The sequence below is a fragment of the Amborella trichopoda genome, chromosome 3 (assembly GCF_054954075.1).
Source record: "Amborella trichopoda isolate Santa Cruz 75 chromosome 3, AtrichopodaSantaCruz75HAP2 v2.0, whole genome shotgun sequence".
Taxonomy (NCBI): Eukaryota; Viridiplantae; Streptophyta; class Magnoliopsida; order Amborellales; family Amborellaceae; genus Amborella; species Amborella trichopoda.
This window is the reverse complement of record NC_142338.1, coordinates 40,214,846-40,236,356: the sequence shown is the minus strand read 5'-3', so window position 1 is coordinate 40,236,356 and position 21,511 is coordinate 40,214,846. Positions and strand designations below refer to the sequence as shown.

Below are 21,511 nucleotides of genomic sequence, written 5' to 3'. Positions count from 1 at the left end.
ATAAGAACCAGGATGTGTGTGTGTGTGAGAGAGAGAGAGAGGGAGAGAAATGAGCCAACCATGTTGCAACCAAAAACCAAACTCCAAAACAGAGTTCAGCTCTCATCAACAAAGTTCGCACTCATCCTAGTCCTAAGATGTGCTCAAACTTACCACTGTGGAAATAAGCAACACAAAAGCGAAAAACAACAAGAGAGCCCCACCTATGACCCGGTATCTGTTTCTTCCACCCTGATACTCCTTTGCAACCTCAAGATTCTTTGTTGCATCACGAATATATGCACCTGCCTTCACAATGTGCTTGATGTTATCGATCACTTCCCCCTAAGCCCCTCAACCGAAACTGCCATGTCCAAAAGTATCTGTTGCAGCCCCATCAAATTCTTTTCTATCTCTTTAATTGCACTATCTCTCTCTATCACCTCCCATCTCAGCAATTCAAGCCAAAGATCAACTAGGTGCCCCACTATTGGGTTCATTTCAGTAAACCACAAATATCTAGCACGTTGAATAAGTGTGGTGCTAACACAACCCAACCCTACCCTTCTTCTAAAATGCAACTGCAGAAAACTCAGTAAGAGTTCAAAAGGCATTGTCCACTTCAGAAAAAGCTGTGTGCATATAGGTATTATTCGCTTTAAAAACAAAATTTTGCCAGAATTTCTGATCTGCAGTGAGATGCATTGCAACTCAATTTAAGGCGATATATTCACCGAGGCAAATCCACCCACGCATGTGTCTGCCCAATCATTTCATTGAAAGAGAAGCCTACAACCGGTGTGCCGCCCCAATCCAGTCATCCAGAAAATCATTTTACTGGGGTTTTCTCAACTGATTCAACAGGTTATTTATATTTTCAAAAGTGCTGAAATGTAGTTGTCAAATGCAGAATAGTGAATAAAAATAAAAATAAAATAGGATATGTCGCATTATTTCTCATGTCTAGTTGGTGTGGTGTGTTGAGACAGGTCACAGCAGTTATAGAACCACATAAACACACAAAGGAACCAACCAAACACCATTTGTTACATCGAGAGAGAGAGAGAGAGAGAGCAACCAAAGAATTATGAATTGCCAGCAACCAAAACAGAATACATGGCAGATATAAGAACCAGGATGTGTGTGTGTGTGTGAGAGAGAGAGAGAGTAGACAACCATGGTGCAACCAAAAACCAACCTCCAAAACAGAGCTTAGCTCTCATCAACAGAGTTAGCACTCATCCTAATCCTAAGATGTGCTCAAACTTACAATGGTGGAAATAAGCAACACAAAAACAAAAACCAGCAAGAGAGCCCCACCTATGACCCTGCATTTGTTTCTTCCACTCTGGTACTCCTTTGCAACCTGAAGATTCTTTGTAGCATCACGAACATATGCACCTGCCTTCACCATATTATGCTCGATGTTATCGATCTCTTCCCCCTGAACCTCAACCAAAACTGCCATGTCCAAAAATATCTGATGCAGCTCCATCAAATTCTTTTCGATCTCTTTCATTGCATTATCTCTCTCTATCACCTCCTATCTCAGCAATTCAAGCCAAAGATCAATCAGTTGCCCCACTATTGGGTTCATCTCAGTAAACTACAAACATGCAAAGGAGAATTCTAACTAGTGTAATAATATAATAATACCCAAATTTGAAAACCAAATTAATTCAAAAATATTTTCCCACTATCTGATTGATCTCCTATCTCAATGAGTCAAGCAAAACTCAAATGTACCCATTATTAGTTCATCACTAAACCACAACCATCTAAGAGTAGTTATAACTAGTGTTATAAAAATCAGACATTTGGAAAACCAAATTAACACAATAGTTTCTTACCACTTTATTCAGTTCTATCTCAGCAATTCAAGCAACACTCAAAAATCACCTACTATTCAGTTCATCTCACTAAACCACAAATAATGAAAAATGACTAGAACACATCATTCAAGACAGACACTAGGAAAATCAAATTAATATGCAAAGAGTAGTGTTTCCCCTCTCAGTAACTTATGCAAACCCACAATTTCCAACTATTTGGTACATCTCACTAAACCAGAACTATGTAAATCTCTATGTTGTTACATATCCCATCACAGTAATTGATGCAAACTACAAAATTCCCCCGCGAGTAAACACATTTCACTAAACTAAAGCAATGTTAATAACTCCACTATTCTCAAAAAACCAAGAAAATCACCTAACTGTTCATTTCCATCCCAGTCAACCCAAACTCTGCACATATTATTCCTCCATTCAATTGATCATGCAAATTCAAACTATGTAAGAATGGTTCTAATCAGCATCATTAAAACCAGACTAAAAGATCAACTTATGTATTGAGATCATTAATGTAATAAACACACCTACACAGATAAACTTTCATGGAGTGTAAGCATGGATAATTAAAAAAGAAAACATATTATTCAAGGACATAGACATGTAAAGTCAGCATCCATGTCAACTACGAATGTTTAGGCTTCTGCCCTCCTAGAGACATAGGAGTGGTTAACCAGATAAGAAGAAACATGAAATCACTGCTGACTCTTCTATTTCTTTGTTTCGGGAGACACCAGTAGCAGCAACAAATGTGAAATGCTTAGGCATCTGCCCTGCTAGAAACATAGGAGTGGTTAACCAATTACAGAGAAAAGAAACATAGAATTACAACTGATTTCTTCTATTTCTTTGTTTCAGAAAACACTCGTAGCAGAAATGAATGTGAAAGCCAAACACTTGTGAAAGAGTAAATTTAATCATTCATTGTTTTCTTCAAGGAATTTTTTGGTTTTTAGTCTATAGCCCAAGCTATTCAATAGTTTTCATCTTGTAGTAATTTTCTTTTGTTCTCTTATGCTTCCTAATCTTCTCAGACGACCATAGTAATCTATGGTGTTAGCAACCTACATTCCTTAAAATTGCCGATAGATACTTCGTCTCTCTTACGGTCATTACTTAATAGCACAAACACATGCATATGTGCACGCACACACAGAAAAATCCATGAACTATGAGCATATTTTTTGGGCATCTCTCTCTCTCTCTCTCTCTCTCTCTCTCTCTCTCTCTCTCTCTCTCTCTCTCTCTCTCTCTCTCTACAAAATGTAATGACATTAGAACTATAATATGTGTTCCTAACAAATATGCAAAAATCTGTACTGATACACATATGGCATTTTGCATCAATCACTCAATAGTCAATATATATACAGAAACATATATTCATAAGGGCATTGATCATGAAATTCCTCAATGCACATATAATACACAAATACATGCACAGGAATCACGGTAGCAGTAGCTTAATCATAATGGCATAGAAATCTTACATGTTGTTGAGTCTCGGCCTTCTCTGCAAGAGTCTGCAACATCCTTCCATTATAGACCATCTCTTCAGCCAAACTCTCTCTCACTAGAACCCCTGTTTCAGCATAAACCTTCCTTCTTAACCCCTCTCTGTTCTCTGCAACGATTTTCTCTCTCAAAGACTGAAACTCCTTCATGATATCTCTCAATTTCTTCCTCAAACCATTAGTAACTGAAACCCGTGTTCGATCAACAGAGCCCCCTTCCTTGTAACCGTAGAGCCTCCTATTATCAGCATTAGACCTATCGAGAAGTTCAAGCCTTGCTTTGATAGCCCTAGCCCTCTTTAAGACTGAAACCATGTCCAAATCCATTCGCTCTCTCAGAAATTTCAGAGGGTTTGAATCATGAACGGATTTCATTTCTCCATCTACATCCTTGAGATTCCGGAGAAGATCATACAGGATTTCAATGTCACCTTTAATGGCGCCAACTTCTTCAAAGAATTGACCTAGGTTTTCCTCATCTTCTAGGCTTAGGTCAGATAGTTCAATATCTGGTCCAGCCTCAAGGTCTTTCAGGGCTTGTTTCTTGAGTTCCACATAGTTCATGAAGGACTTGGTCATTAGATCGTTCATCTTTGCTCTGATCAGTGGACCTTTGCTTATTTTGTTCTGTGGTACTATTGCCAAAACAAAAAGAAAACATAAGAGGTTAAATGAGGGGGGGAAAACGCGAAGAAAATGGCCAGAAAGAAGTCCAGAATGCATTTTTGCAGATATTAGAATAAATTTCACACTTAAAAAGAATAAGTCAAGAAAAGCATATCCTTTCAAACTCATAAATGAAAAACTCCCACTGAACTGCTAAAACAATATTAATGAGAGAGGTAATGAAGAAAAAATCACAGAGTTATACATTTTAAGAGACGGTGCAGTTGCTTTCCAGAGAGAGAGGGAGGGAGAGGAGAGAGAGAGCTACAGTGAAAAAATAAAAATGAGAGAGAGAGAGAGAGAGAGCTGGAGTGAGAATGAAAATGAGAGAGACAGAGAGGGGGGGAGGGAGATGAAATGGAGGCGTTTCCGTCTTTCGAATTTGAAATATGAAAAGGGGGGAAATATCTGGAAACCCTTTCCGGTTATGCCCTGAATGAAACGGTTGCAGTGAATGTTGCGGCCAAAATCCACGTTTGCAAAACCGAAACATTCCCCTCTCGTAATTTTAAATAATAATAAAAAATCTCAGCCGAACTTTTGTATTTCTCGCCGTGAACTTGCATTGAAAAAGTTTATAGAGCCAAGGCTCTAAACAATCAAAGTAAAATGCACCTTCAAATAGTGTCGAGAAATGTGGTTTCAATCCTGAAAATCTTTGTGATAACCTTAAAATATATTTTCATCTTTAATTATAAAATTTAAAGCTTCAAATATAGTATAGATCAAGCAGATCTATGAAAACTTAAAAATCTTAAAAATTTACAGTCCAACAGTGTGTTACAAGATGTACTATTTCCAAAACTTGAATCCATTTTTTTCTCATGTCCATGCATCTTGATGTCGAGATGATCAATTTGAGGATATTTGGGCATAAAACAACATGTACTACTGAAATTTTTGAGGTGGGCTCTAGTTTGATTGATTAGAGCCTCAGCTCTATATAAACTTTTTCCATATTTAATATATAGATATTATATATTAGTATAAAACAATATTATAATATAATAATTGCGGATTACATTAGGAAATTTACATCATCAGATACTACAAACGAATCCAAAGCCACTCCCCTCTTAGCCAATAAATCAACTAAATCATTGGTCTCCATGTACACATGTGTAAAAGATAAGTTCAATGAGGACATCAAGTCAAAAATCTGTAAACCAATCAATTTAAGTTGCCATGGGAAATATTGTTCTTTCTTGCACCACTTAATAACATTTATCGAATCCCCCTCAACAAAAAAGCCCACTCCAAATATCATCTCCACCAATAATTTCAAACCATGGAAAAGAGCTAGTAATTCTGCATGATTGGTTGTAGTTGCCCCACATAGGCCAGCATATGCAATAATTACATTTCCCTGCCAATTTCGAACCACCCCACCAAAACTAGCTAGGCCTAGAATCTTCTTTAGATGGAACATGTTTTGTTCCATCCATGTGACCTAACATGGATCTCCCTCCCAAAAAGATAGATGCAGTCTTGCTCAAGTTTGATTGTTATTTCCATTTATAAGAGTGCTAGTGAGTTTGTCATTAATACTATACTCCTTTTCATGGCGTACATCTTTTGAATTTTCCCCCATATTAAAAAAAAAAAAACAAATAACTCAACAATCACTAAATCTTGGCCACACAGAAGAAGGACCAAGAAAAAAACAAACCCCAGCAGCCACAAGTAAAGGAACACCAAGAAACATATAAACAGAACCTAGCAGCATGGATCCGAAGGGGGGCAACAAAGGCACACATATTTGAATAGGGTGGCCGTTGGTTTCTGCTGCCTCTGGTGTAGACATTTGATCAAGAGATCTAAAGGCACAATCGTTGCCGAAAAATTTGGGCAGTCAACAAACAAAAGAAGAAGAAAAAATCCTCTGTATCTCCACTCTCCCTTCAACCAGTTTATTATGGTCGCCTCCACTTCTCACATTTCTCATTATTTAAATAAGCCTGGATAATGACATATATATATATGGTTTATATATGGGTGAATAGAGTTGAATAAGACAACATAATAGGGATGATGATAAAAGAAAAAAAAAAAAAGGGATAATAAGCTATGATAAAAGGTGTTAAAACAAAAGAGGAAAAACGTTAGTAGTATAGAGAGAAAGGGATGCGAGCCCTACAAGGGAGGAACATAGGACCCCTCACAATGGCTGCTGGCAACGCACAAGAGATTTAAAACATTGCAGGCTTCAAAAAATGATCTTTCGCTTTGAAATCATATTGAAAAAGTAAGAGAGATCAAAGATACACAGAGACCATGGCACAATATGTATGTGGTTCGGCATGTGCCTACATCCATGAACGGTGAAAGCTCTTTTTTTTTTTAATACAGGTAACACCCATATATAACAAAATGATGCAACCGATTTTAGTAAAAAGAAAAAATGTAATCCCACACAATCTGGCACATAGGTGTAATCTCACACAAAATAGAAAACTTCCTCTTGAATAATAGAAAGAAAATGTCAACCTTCCAACAGTAGAGGTTTTTCTGAGGTTGATGTTATGATGAATCTCTCTAATCTTTTTCAATTGGATGTGCCTAGACATAGACCTTATGCCAGATGGATGCCACCAGACCAAAGTTGCTTCAAATTAAATTTTGAGGCATGAGGATTGGATTTCTGAAGATAAGAAAGTCATGTCTTGGGTACTCAATTCCATAGAGCCTAATATGACAAAGATTTTCACTGATGCTGAAAATGCTCAGGATCTCTAGACATCTATAAAAGAAATATATGGAAAACAAGATAATTTATCTCGAAGTTTTTAATTAAAGCAAGAAATATCCTGTGGTAAGCAAGATGACGGATCTGTTACAGAATACATGGCTTCCTTTAAAAGATTATGGGATGAACTTGCAACATATTCCCCTGCTACAATCGATTTGAAGGAAAATCAAAAACGAATTGAGCAAGATAAAAATTGTATCTTTCTTGCTGGCTTTAACTCGAAATATGAAAATGCTAGTAGCCAAATCCTGATGTCTAAAGAACTCCCATCCTTTATGAATGTTTGTGCTACTGTTTGTCAAGAGGAAACAAGAAGAAAAGCTATAATTCCTTAAATTAAAGGTGCTTCTGAAAAATTTGCCCTAACAGCCATCAAACCAGATGCTTTTAAACAACCTTTCAATACCTCAGGAAGAGGGTCTAGTTATCATGGAAAAGGCAGACGACGAGGAATTGGAAGAAGATCCTCTCTACGATGTGCTCATTGTGGAAACCAAGGTCATACCAAGGATAGGTGTTGGGGTCTGTATCCCCATCTCAAACCAACAAGAGAAAAAAATCCTACAGTTCAAACTGCATCTATTTATTCTCATATTAGCCTTGAAAAACTTACGCAACTTCTCTAACAGCTGGGTAAGAGCGGCTCCTCTTCCACACAGGAATCCTTCACTGGTCATATTCTCTCCCAAGAAGCATGTATTATCTTCACAAACTCATGTGTTGAACTGTCCTCTCCATCATCTACATGGGTCATTGATTCAGGCGCTAGTGACCACATGACTGGAAATATGGACTATCTGTCCAGCTTCAAGAAAGTCACAGATAGACGATCTGTATCAATAGCCAATGGGGCAATGATTCATGTTACTAGAATTAGAAAAACATCTCTTATTTTTTATGAGTATCATCCTAATGTTTTCTACTTGCCTTCCTTTCCATCAAATTTGCTTTTTGTTAGCGAAATCACTCATGATGTAAACTGTAATGTCATTTTTTCTCCTCATTTTGTGATGTTTCAGGACAGGACCATGGGGAAGATGATTGGTGAGGGTCATGCTTCACATGATCTATACTTGATTAATTAACCGAATAAAGCCTTGGCAGCTAAGGGGAGTTTGAATAATGGGAATTTATGGTACTCAAGGATTGGCCATCCATCAGAAAATGTTTTGTGAACTTGTTCCCAAGAATTTCATTAGATTCAAGTAACTGTGATGTATGCAAATTTTCCAAGTAAGCTAGGTTACCTTTTCATAACTCTACTAGTTTATCTGATGAGTCATTTCAATTAGTTCACTCTAATGTGTGGGGTCCAGCCCCAATAACCTCCTATAATAGTTTTAAATATTTTGTCACTTTTATTGAAGACAAATCTAGGGCTACCTGGCTATATTTGTTGAAATCAAAGAGCGAAGTACTTTTTGCATTCAAATATTTCTACAATCTGGTGACAAATCAATTTAATGCCAAGATTAAGGTTTTTCGAATTGATAATGGAACCGAATTAGTTAATAAAGATTTTTCAAACTTTCTTACCCCTCTGGGCATTATTCATCAAACTTCAATGTGTTGGGACTTCCCAACAAAATGGAATTGCTGAAAGGAAAAATAGACATTTGCTCGAAGTGACTAGGTCTCTGATGTTTCAAATGAACATACCAAAGTTATTTTGGTCTGATGCAGTTCTCACAGCTTGTTATATAATTAATCGAACCCCAAGTAGGATTCTAAAGAATAAATCTCCACTAGAAAGTTTAAAAGGGAGAGCAATTGATATTTCACACTTAAAAGTCTTTGGTTGTGTTTGTTATGTTCATGAACTTTAAATAGAGAAAAGCTTGGAAAGCGTGCTACTAAATGTGTATTCTTTGGATATTCTTCATGTAAAAAAGGGTACAAGTGCTATGATCCAAAGAAAAGAAACTTGTATGTATCAAGGGATGTTTCTTTTATTGAAATTGAGTCATATTTTAAAAAAGACTACTGAAAATCAAGCAAAAGTTTGTGATAAAGATTCGATTGTTTCTCATGACCATGAAGGCCCGTGGTCCAGTCACATGAGCTCACAACGCATTTTCCACGTAGACGAAAGCTATGGAAGAGGAGGCCCAATCTCAGCCTTTGTGGAGGAAAGCTATGGAAGAGGAGCTTAGAGGTCTTGAGAAAAATCATACTTGAAAAATTGCTAAGCTACCTGCAAGAAAACAGCCTGTTGGTTGTAAATGGGTATTCAAAACCAAATTTAAAAGTGATGGTCAATTGAATCACATAAAGCCAGACTTGTGGCCAAAGATTTTACCCAAACCTATAGTATAAACTACAAAAAGACATTTGCACCAGCTGCAAAAATGAATACCATTCGTACCTTAATATATGTGGCCATTAACCTTAGGTGGAAGTTATCCCAAATGGATGTTAAGAACGCATTTCTTCATGGAGACCTCGAGGAAGAAGTCTACATGAATTTGCCTCCTGGTCACCCAAGGGAACATGAAAAAGGAATTGCCTGCAAATTAAAAAAATCTTTGTATGGGTTGAAGTAATCACCTCGAGCTTAGTATGCCAAATTAAGCATGACTCTTATTCATGTAGGTTAAAAAAAGTAATGTTGATTCATCTATGTTCGTGAGAAAAACGAATGCAGGAACCATTATTGTTCTTATCTATATTGATGACATAGTCATCATATGAAATGATCAAGAAGAGATAAAAAACCTCAAGGTTTATTGTAAGGACCCAGACTTTTCTGATGCCATGTAGGCATGAGGCAAGGGTGCTATTGTACATGCATAAGGATGCTGCCGTGCACGTCACCACCGTGCACGTCACAACTGTGCGCGACACGACCGTGTGCGTCACAGCCATGCTCGACACCACCGTGCGCAACACCGACATACGTGTCACAACCGTGCGCATCACCACCATGTGCAGTAGAGTGCAGAGAACGCGGTCGTGCACAGTAGAGAGCAGAGGACACTGACGGGCGCATCACAGCCGTACACGTCACCGCCGTGCGCTGCAGAGAGCAGAGGATGCCGTCGTGCACAACAGATAGCAGAGGAATCTTTTTCTTATGATTGTTTGCATGCTTCTTGTGTGCCACTTGACACCTAAGTGTCTTTTCTATGCTAGTTTATACATGCGTATCTCTTCTATGCCACTTGGCTTTTGTTTGCTGCCACCTCCTCTCTTTGGCCTATTTAAATACCTCTTCTCACTTTTCTTTAAGCCTTTGCTCACTCTCCCTCTCACTCACGCCCACCCTCCTTAGCCTCAAGGACTTGAGACCCTTAACCCATCCTTGGAGCTTGGCGTTTTGGAATGCAATTGGACTTCTTTTAGTACTGTAACATGATCTAAGATCCCATGTTTCATGCCTTTTTTAATGTATGTTCAACTTGTTTGTTAAAGTATGAAAATTGAGTAGGGATATGGATGTGATTGTGGAAAGATGCTTATGAAATTTTGTTAGTATGCACTTTGTTTTTTCAAGATTATGACTCTCCTTTGAGTAATTGTTTGAGTACTGAAATTATCTATGTTGATTATGAAATTTTATGGGGAAGTACCCCTTTGAGTTTATTTTAAGTGGGAAAAGACCCCATATCAATATCTCTTTTGATTGGAAAGTTATGAGCCAATTACTAGAACATGCCATAATTGTGAAAAGAAATTTCATAATAATTATATGTTTTTGTGTAAGATTATTTACTAACCAAATCATGTCATAATGAGTTCAAAGTACTTTTACATGAAAGATGAGTGAGTCTAATTTAAATATGGATGTGGAATCAAAAATAAATTCCTCACGGTTTGAAAATTGTGCTTCTTTTTCTATGAAGATATCATTGTTGAGAATTTAGGAACTTTTTTAAAATTGTTACATGTTTTTGTGTAAGATTGTTTACTAATCAAATCATGCCAGAATGAGTTAATACTACCTTTACATGAAAGATGAGTGAGTCAACTTTAAAAATGGCTTTGGATCATACTAAAATTGTCTATTATTTAGAAATTATGCTCTTAAAGGTGGATTGTGCTCACTTCTCAAACCAACAAAATAATTCGAAAATGTTTTTAATGAGCCTTATGATTTGTGTTTTGCTTTAGACATACATGTGTGCATTAAAGTATGCTCTGTGGTGGTAAGAATGCCTGACAATGAAATGGGCTCTGTTATGATATAAAAACATGTTGTAAGATATGCTCTGTTATGATATGTGTACATGATTATGATACACGTTCTGTAGTGATATATGTACATAATTATGAGATAAATGTTATGTACGTGATATGTGTGCATGATTCTGAGACAAGTTAAGTGATATATGATTTTGTCGACATGCTTTGAACGTATCATATGGCCAAAATGTACTTTGATAAGAACGTGTTCTGATAAGAATGTACTCTGATAAAAATATGCTCTGATAAGAATGTGCTCTGATAAGAATGTGCTTTAATAAGAATGTGCTCTGATAGGTGGCACTACACAACAGGTCATTTGTTGCTAGTGTAATGTGATCTGATAAGAAAGTAGCACCGCTAGTTGAGATATTTCCCTAACTCCCTATTATAGGATTGGAACTAGGATGATTATATATGTTGCGATGGGTCACGCCCCCCCAAAATTTCTGTATGAGACACTATCTAGTGGGACCCCCCTTTGGTAGTGTAACGCTCTCTCACCAGAAAGGCACATGAGAGGGTCATGTCTTGCATGACCAGTGCCTATCAAAAGCCCCAAAGCGCAATGAAATTATATGTGTGTAAAGGCATTACGAAGTGGGTCACCCATTTGTCATTGTCTTCCCTCCTGAGTGATGGTAGAAGTCCTAAATAATGGTATTGGCTTGGCCTGATGAATAAGGCCTCTACTTCGAGAGTAGGCCTTCTACAAGATAGAGGACTTGAAACTCGGCTTCCAATGAAATGTATTATGATAATCAAGCCACTATTCACATTGCATCCAATCCAGTTTTCCTTGAGCGAACGAAACATATTGAGGTTGATTGTCACTTTGTCCGGAAAAAGATTCAAGCAAACATCAATAGCACTTCATTCGTCAGAAGTTAGAACTTGCAGACATTTTTACCAAAACTCTGGCAAAGAATCAATTTCATCAAATCCTATGCAACTTGGGCTCAGTAGATATTTTCGCTCCAACTTGAGGGGGAGTGTTGGAAGGTTGACATTTTCTTCCTATTGTTTAGGAGGAAGTTTTCTATTTTGTGTGAGATTACACTTAGGTGCTAGATTGTATGGGATTACATCTTATCTTTTTACTAAAATAGATTGTATCATTTTTGTTATATATGGGTGTTACCTGTGTAATCAAAAAAAGAAGAAGAAGAGCTTTTACCCTTCATGGATGTAGGCACATGCCAAACCATGTACATATTGTGTCATGGTCTCTGTGTGTCTTTGATCTCTCTTACTTTTTGAACATCTACCCTCATTAGTAATGAACAATCACACAGAGATAGTTAAATGTTATTTAACACCCTATCAAGACTCAAAACCACCCTTTCAAATCTCTTCTGATTCCTCTCCAACCAGACTTTCCACAAGGTAATTCTCATTAAAGATCTTCCAAATAGATACACCAATTTTCAGTAGAGGCACATCCATTTGAGTTCTCAATTCCAAAACATATTAGGTAATGTTGAATTTATTCTCACCAATTGAAAACACCACCACCAAATTTTGGATATGAATGAGCAATGAATAAACAAATGTGCCCCTGACTCACCATCTTCCTTGCATATTAAGCACACATTCGTGATAATCTTCCCTCTCTTAATCAAGTTATCAATAGTAAGAATTTTATCTTGTGCAACTAATCAAAGGAAGATGTGCACTTTGTGACGAATTGGCGACCTCCAAACTTGGGAGATCTTAGGAAGGTTCCACCGCACCCTATCATTAAAGAGTAATTTATATACTGATTTAGCAGAAAATTGCCTATTGTTTTCTATCTCCCACGCTAACTCATCCTCGTTTTTCTACCTATAAAAGTGTTTTCTAAGTCCTGCAGAATGTTGATTAGCTGAAGATAAAGATTACTTTGTCATCCATTGTAAGAAAAAGTGATGTTCCAACTAACCTTATCACATCTGATTTCAACTACATCTGCTATCGTTCCACTAGGCGTTGTCAATTTTTCAAATAATTGAGGATAAATTTGTTTTAAAGAAATATCTCCTAGCCACTTATGGTACAAAGAAGACATCGAAGTCCCGATCCAGCTAGCCACCTAATATTGCGATCCACCACTTGTTTATAAGCATAAATATCTCTTAAAAAAAAAGAGATATTATCCATGCCATATCATTTATTTATCCACATCCCAAACATATCCACTGCAGATTTGGCCATGAGCGCTTTACACCAAAGCTGCTCTCTATGGTGGATACTTTTTCACTACCATTTACACTAAAGTGCAACATTCATTAGCATCAATCTTCTCAGGTCCAAACCACCTTTACCCTTAAGTGTACAAACCTTGCCCCACCTAATAAGGTGATACTTCCTTTCCTCACCAAAAGATCCCCATAAGAAGTTCCCCATCATAAATTCAATACGCTTCGCCATTGCCCTTGGCATATGCAATAAAGACATCTGATATATAGGAAGGTTTGCTAAGCATGAACGTAATAAGGTTACGCGGCCTCCCAGAGAGAGATACTTATGCTTCCAAAGATCTAACTTGAACTGAGTCCTTTGTAAAACATTGTCTCAAGCAGCAATAGGTAAGTTTCCATCTAAGATTGGTAAACCCAAATAATTGAACAGAAATACATCCACCCTACACCCAAAACTCAATGCCAAATCTCGAACCACCCCCTCATCACAATTCACCCCAATTATTGTTTTTTTTCCATAATTAGCCTTCAACCCCATAATCACCTCACAGTAAGTCATGAATATCTTAATATTACGTAATAATATTATTATATATAATATATTATATTATATAATATATTTTGAGGACATATTATCATGTAATAGAGATATTATGGATATTTTTAATAAAAAATAGTTAATAAGGTACTTGACTGGAGCAATCTATCTAAGTCTTCGCTTGGATGTCGTAGTGGCAATACCCCTACATTTTTGCTTACGTTAAGGGCAATCCGAAAAATTAGAACCCAATAATGGTGGTGACCATTACTATCCTTACCTTGTTTTTTTGTTGTCAACATTAAGGTAGGCAAGTTTTTTTTTCTTGCTATAATCTTTGACATTACGAGTGGCAATGGGTTGGGTATGGGTTGAGTCCGGCTGTGCCTGGAACCAGACTTGAATAGATTCGAGTCTAGGTCCAAGACCTGGACCCGACGGGAATTTGGACCCATACCGGTACCCGTCGGGTCTTAGGTCTACCCTGTCGGGTCTCTGATCCATTGTCACCCTCACTATGAGTTTTTTTTTTTTTTTTCTTTGCTTTTTTGTTACCATCATATACCCGTATTATTGGGAACAAAGTCACAATCACCAGCTATTAGATTTCAAGACGTGTGATTTGTCTACCTAAAGGTGACTACTAGTTTTAATTATATACGATCTTTGAATACACCCAAATAAATATGGTTTAAAGTAAAGTATTTTGTCTCTAACGGTTTACGGGTCGAGTATGGGTCGGATCCAGCTGGAACTTGGACCCGAACACTATACTGTGAAGCATCTCAAGTTTCTCTAAAGAGACTCCTTGTGTCCATTAGTTGATATGAATATACAAAATTGCCTTTTATAGACAAATTACAGATGACACTAATATAAACTAAATCATAGACACCTAAACTATATACATCCTTACAATAAAATACGGGCCACAATATCTTACCCTTCCCATATTTACTTATTACAATGTACACCTTTTATATTAACTGGATATCCAATATATACTTTCCTTTTACACTACCCCTCAAACTCAAGATGTTATGAAATAGAGCAGCTGCAGTTTGAACTCCAAGTCGTGGAAATAAGCAGTTGCATCTCCAGGTGCATATTCAGATTGCTTCATCAACAAACACATAAAGTAGCGGTGAATCAACAAGCCTCAAGAATATATGGATTTAGGAACTAATGGAAAAGATCAGAGAGTTGAAACACGACTCGACATAGAGACAGATCAGAGAGTCGAAACATGACTCTACAGAGATGACAGATCAGAGAGTCGAAACACAACTCAACAGAAGTTGCATCGACTAGGTGAGCAACATACTCATCTTGAAAATTAGTGATAATACTTTAGAGACGAGGAATGGACACAGTTAAGATGAATTTAGCTCTGATACCCGTTCGAACTATAATGTTATTTTTTTTTCCATCTTCTTGCTACCTAAGGGATCGACAGTCAGGGTAATTGATTGGGACTAGGCGTAAAATTGGAAATTTATACTACCTGGACTATCTGCATATGTCAAACTCTTATGTCTATGTTATTTCTACTGTTGATGACACATCCATGTGGCATCAACGTCTTGGTCACATTTCTGCGTCTCGGTTACAGTCTTTATTTTCTTGCAATGTGCTTAGTACTGTCAGAAATAAAATTTTATTGATGTCCAACATTGTGCAATTTGCTAATTCATTAAGTTTCATGCTTTACCTTTTTCTCGAAGTACTTTTGTTTCATCTTTTATGTTCGATCTTGTTCATACTGATGTGTGGGGTCCTGCACCTATTCCCTCTAAAGGAGGATCACGCTATTTTTTCACCTTTATTGATGATCATACTCATTATATGTGGGTTTTCTTTATGAATACTCGCACTAAACTTTTTAAAATCTTCACGTAGTTTTATTCATATATACAAACCCAATTTTCTACTAAAATCAAAGCCCTATGGTCAGATTCTAGAGGGGAATATCTCAGTGGGTTGCTTCAACAATTTTTGGCTAATCACAACATTCAACACCACAAAACCTGTCTTTACACATTAGAACAAAATGGTGTTGCTGACTATAAAAATAGTCATATCTTGGAAACCACACGATCACTTCTTTTTCTACATCCCTTCCAAAATAATTTTGGGCAAAAGCTGTTCGTATCTCAGTCTTCCTCATCAACATCATGTCATCCTCCATTTATCTGATAAAACGCCTTTCTAACAATTTTTTATACGACCACCTGATTATTCTATCTTACGTGTATTTGGCTGCACATGCTTTGTTTTGTTACCGCCAACTGAGAGAGATAAGTTGTCTCCAAAGTCGATCAAATGTTTCTTTCTTAGTTACCCTGATTATCAAAAAAGATATAGGTGTTATGACCCTGGGACTAAAAAATTTTAGGTATCCTGACATGTGGTGTTTTTTGAGCACATTTTATTCTTTGCTAATAACAATAATACTTCACCTTCTCACCTTTCTTTCTTGGTCCTCTTCTCTGATTTTGTTCATCATTCCTCTGGTCGTTCCACTCGTGTTGCTTCTTCTGAAGTATAGGAAGAAACTCCACCATCTCATGCTAACAGTCTTGATCAGAACCCTGCACCTGCTGATCCTCTGTTATTCCCTGGACTTGGAAGGAGCACACATGTATCTACTTCACCTTCTCAACTTGCTGACTATGAAACCTTCTTACCTCAACACTAAGCTTTCCTTGCCTTTATTCATTCTTTTTCCGAACCTCAAACTTACAAAGAAGCTGCAAGTGAACCTAAGTGACAACAAGCAATGACTGATGAGTTGAATGCTCTCGAGAGTATGTATGCTTGGGACTTGGCATCTCTGCCGAAAGGAAAATCTATTGTAGGTTGTCGATGAGTATATAAAAGTAAAACTAATGTAGATGGCAGTTTAGAATGATACAAATGGTTACAATCAATGTGGAGTAGATGGAGTAGGGGCAGTTTCATGTCCCGATATTGTTTATGCAGTGCATATGGTTAGTCAGTTTTTTAGTGCCCCACGTTTTTTACATCTCGCAATTGTTTTACGCATCATTCATTATATCAGGGATACCCGTCACCATGCCTTTCTTCTCCTTTTCTACCTCACTTGAGCTCTAGGCATATACCGACTTTGATTTTGCAAGAAATCCTAGTGATTGTAAATCTACCACAGGATTCTGCATTATTCTGGGTGATTCTCTCATCTCTTGGAAAAACAAGAAACATAAACGAATTGCTCAATCAACTACAGAAGTTGAATATCAAGCTATGGCGTATACCACCTTCGAGATTGTTTGGCTACATTGGCTGCTTGCAAACATGGGTGTCACTTTCTCCACTCCTACTCCACTTTATTGTGACAATAAGAGTGCCATTTATTTTTCTGAAAATCCAAAATTTCATGAGCGCACGAAATATATTGAAGTTGATTGTCCCTATGTTCGACAAGAATATCTCGCAGGCACAATTTCCTTACCATATGTGCCTACCGCAGCACGACTTGTCGATTTCTTCACTAAGTCACATCCCCCGCATTTTTTCTTCTAGTTTTTTTTCCAAACTCTCCACGATTCCTCTCAAATCATCTCGAGTTTGAGGGGAAGTGTGAACAGATATGGCAAATGTCATATGACAACTGCAAAATGTCTAATTGTATGCTATGTTTACATAGAAACTATATCCTACAGTTTTAGTAAGTAGTGGTTCTATACTCTCTATAAAAATATCAATGTATTGTAATATCATTATGAAATTGTATACATATTAAAGATTTTCTCCTCACATATACAAGTTTTGGACCCGGACCCAACCCGCTGGGTCCAAATGCTAGACCCATACTTGACCCGTGTCGGGTATACCCAGCGGGTCCCAGGTTGGGTCCGGGTCCATTGCCACCCATAGGTGGCATTTTGCCATCAATCGGGGTTCTCTTCTATAGTGGCGCACAGTGTAACTGACTGATAATTTAACAAAAAAAAAGAAGCCTTCCAATGATTTATTTTCTTAAATGATAAAGTCAAAATAAAGAACGAAAACAAATTAAAAGATAGATAGCATGTGTACATACAAAATGATCCCATGATTTAATAGTTTCACAAAAAACTTGCAAGTCGAAAGAGATCGGCTGCTCAACATTAGGAATACTCCTCTTCAAGTGGTGGTGGAGATGTGATCCAACAATTACAGAAAGTGGTTGTCCTCCACCAATATTGACTGGTATTCTTTCTAAATGTATGTCGGAAGTTGGAGAGGATTTGATAAAATATCGTGATATTTTCTCAGTGAAGATAAAGCTTTGGTTCGTCAATCCACAAGATATTTAGGCTGGGCCGAAACCTTTACAAACCTATTCTATCTTGCATTAGCGGTGATCCAATATATGGTGACTAGTTGGTTATCAATACTTCCCAAATGATGACAGATAGGAGCTTTTGATGTTATGGCTTTCATCAAGCATAACAGTTGCTTCTTGAATTCCTTTTCTGTCATATTGAGCTGACTACTTGGTCTAGGAACTTGAGGCTCATACTATATGTTTTATGTATATTACTTGTCGTTAGGATTTAAGAACTCTCTTTCATATACTTGGCTACAAAAAAATCAGCAAGAATACAAACCATAATATGAGAAATAAATTATAAAACATACACACACCACAACAAACACATTAATTTATATTGTTTAACTTCACCCCAAAAGGCTTACATACACAGGTATACGAAATTGAAATCCACTATACCAATAAGAGTTACATCACACATTTTAGGGGTGCTTCTCTAACCCTCATAAATCCTAGTCGAGGAACTCTTTTGAACCTGCTCTTTCGGCCAACATCATTACTTGATCTCACATCTCTACTCCACAGCTAAACTATTGTCTTCGAAGAGAACCTTGAAAGCAATTGATATTTTCTCTCACTAAAAAGGAAAGTACCCAAAATCTCTATAGGATCTGCTTATCTACAAAAAATCAACATCTCTAGGAGGCATCATTATAGTGTTATCTCCATATATCTCCCTTTAGAGGAAGCCACATTTCCCATATGGTGACCCCAAATAGGGTGTGCACATTCTTTCATCTCTCATTCAGACCCCAAATAGGGCACGTACATTCTTTCCTCTCTTATTCAATACATCTAAGGTTATGTGCTCTTTTCTCACATTTCAACTCCACAGCTAATGTTTATGTGCTCTTTTCTCATATTTCTACTCCACAACTAAGGTTTATGTGCTCTTTTCTCACATCTTTACTCCACAACTAAACCCTTATCCTCAAAGAGAACCTTGAGAGCAACTGTGACTTTTCTCATTGAAAGAGAAACTAGCTAAATTATCTATGGGAACCGCCTCTTAACAAAAAAATGAACATTTCAATATGCTATCACTAAAAGAAAAACTACCTAAAAAATCTATAGGAACCATCTCTTAACAAAAAACCAATCAATATGTAGGAGGCACCATCGTAGTGTGTCTCTCTCTCAATAGAAAGCTTACTTCTGTCGAATACCTTGAGAGAAACTGTGATTGTCTCTCACTAAAAGAGAAAGTACCTAAAATATCTTTGGGAACCGCCTCATAACAAAAATTTTGCATGAAGCACCATCGTAGAGTGTTTCTCTCTATAGGAAGCTGACTTCTCTCGAAGAGGAGGCCTTGCCTCTCATGCACATAAGACCTATGCTTCTCTCTGTATATGAAGTTACCTTTCACGTATGGTGACTCCAAATATGGCGCACATATTCATTTTTATCTCTCATTCAATACATATAAGATTATGAATCTCATAAGAGATAGGCATCCCATAGATTAACATATATCTCAAATTTAAAATATAATAAAGAATCCTAATCTAATTGGACTTCAATGAGTATCACAATTAAATTAAGAAACTCATCAATATCAATGTCAATCCTATATAATATGAGATTTTCTTATGGTGGTGATTTTGGATATCATTATATCTAACATTTATGGGATTAATCAGACGTAATTTAATGGCTCAAAATTTTTAGTTAGTTTTTATATTAGGTAGCACTCAATAAGATATGCATGGTGGACATTTAAGAAATAGACTATTCCAAATGCATGTCTAAGCTTAATAAACTATGAGTTATCTCCTCTTATGTTGAATCTAGTTGGGTGAAGTAGGGACAATATGAAAGTAAGTTGACAGGCATTTTGGAAATACCTTAACTCCCGTTTGGATCTCTGGATTTTTTAATCTAAGAAAAGTCAATCCTGGAATTGACATTTCATGGTTTATGGTATATGCTGTTTGGATTGCATTTGGTAGAAATCAAGAAAACACAAATTACATGTTTGGATTGTCAGGAATATCTTTTTCTTGGAAATGTAAATCCTCGTTCCCACTATAAAAAATTTGAGATAGTTTATCTCTCTAAAATTTTATATGGTTTTTTTTAAAAAAATTTAGTACATTCTCTTTCAAAAACCTAAAATTTAAAATAGTTTCTCCTTCTAAATTTTTTAGGATAGTTTCTCTCTAAAAGTTTTGAGATAGTTTCTCTATCTAAAAATTTTAGATACTCTCTCTCTAAATTTTAAGATAGTTTATCTCTCTAAAATTTTGAGATATTTTCTCTCTCTAAAACTTAAAATTTTAGAATCTTTCTCTCTAAAATTTGATAGGGTTTCTCTTTTTAAAAAATTAAAGTTACTTCTCAATCTAAAACTTAAAATTTGAGATAGTTTTTTTCTAAAATTTTTGAGATAGTTTCTCTCTATAAGAAATTTTAGGTACTTTTTCACTCTAAAATTTGCTATACTTACTTTTTCTAAAATTTTGAGATGCTTTCTCTCTTTAAAACTTTAATTTTGAGTTAATTTCTCCCTTTAAAATTTTTAGGTAGTTTTCTTCTCTAATATTTTAATATACTTTCTCTCTAGAACTTAAAATTTGAGATAGTTTTTCTATCAAATATTTTTCAAATACTTTCTCTACCTAAAAATTTCAGGTACTTTCTCCATCGAAAATTTGATATAGTTTCTCTCTCTAAAGTTTTAAGGTATTTTCTCTCTCTATAACTTAAATTTTGAGATAATTTCTCTCTCTAAAATTTTTTAGGTAGTTTCTCTCTCTAAGAATTTGATATAGTTTCTAATCTTTAAAATTTTAATATACTCTCTCTCTCAAACTTAAAATTTGAAATAGTTTCTCTCTTTAAAAGTTTTGAGATATTTCGCTATAAAAAATTTGAAGTAGTTCCTCTCTTTTAAATTTAATGCAGTTTCTCTCTCTAAAACTTTAACATATTTTCTCTCTCTAAAATTTAAGATTTGAGATAGTTTCTCCATCTAAAGTTTTAATATGCTTTCTCTTAAACTATAAAATTGAGATAGCTTCTCTCTCTAAAAATTTGATATAGTTTATTTCTCTAAAAATTCATGTATTTTCTCTCTCTAAAAAATTCATGTATTTTCTCTCTAAAAAGTTTTATATACTTTTATCCTCTAAAATTTGATATAGTTTCTATCTCTAAAATTTTAATATATTTTATCTTTCTAAAATTTGATATGGTTTGTCTAGCTAAAATTTTAATACGTCGTTGTTCTTCAGCAGCAAAATGGATCGTTTCCACAAAATATCAATTCCACCTATTTTGGTGGAATTGAGATTTCCAAAATTTAGGCTTAAAATGAGTATATAGGAATACCATGAAGATCTCAATTTCAGCAGAAATGTCAATTCTAAGCGAACCAACACAATTGCCCCGCCGTTTCTAGGAAAAGTGACTCCCAAAAATCTGAATCCTAGGATCCAAACAGGCACTTAGAAAATACGGGATTTTTGTATTTTAAGCATAAATATACACTTTTTTAAAATAATATTTACTCTTA

At 36.1% G+C, this 21,511-nt stretch overlaps 1 protein-coding gene across 1 annotated transcript; it reads right to left on the bottom strand.

The window, feature by feature from the left end:
- Positions 1-1,046: 1,046 nt before the first annotated feature.
- Positions 1,047-4,487, bottom strand: LOC18422549 (syntaxin-111). Its single transcript, XM_020667127.2, has 3 exons — positions 4,215-4,487; positions 3,320-3,978; positions 1,047-1,522 (listed from the first exon to the last, which is right to left on the bottom strand). Exons 2-3 carry the CDS (start codon positions 3,932-3,934, stop codon positions 1,229-1,231), a joined length of 909 nt encoding a protein of 302 aa, XP_020522786.1. The 5' UTR covers positions 3,935-3,978; positions 4,215-4,487; the 3' UTR covers positions 1,047-1,228.
- Between the last annotated feature and the right edge of the window lie 17,024 nt (positions 4,488-21,511).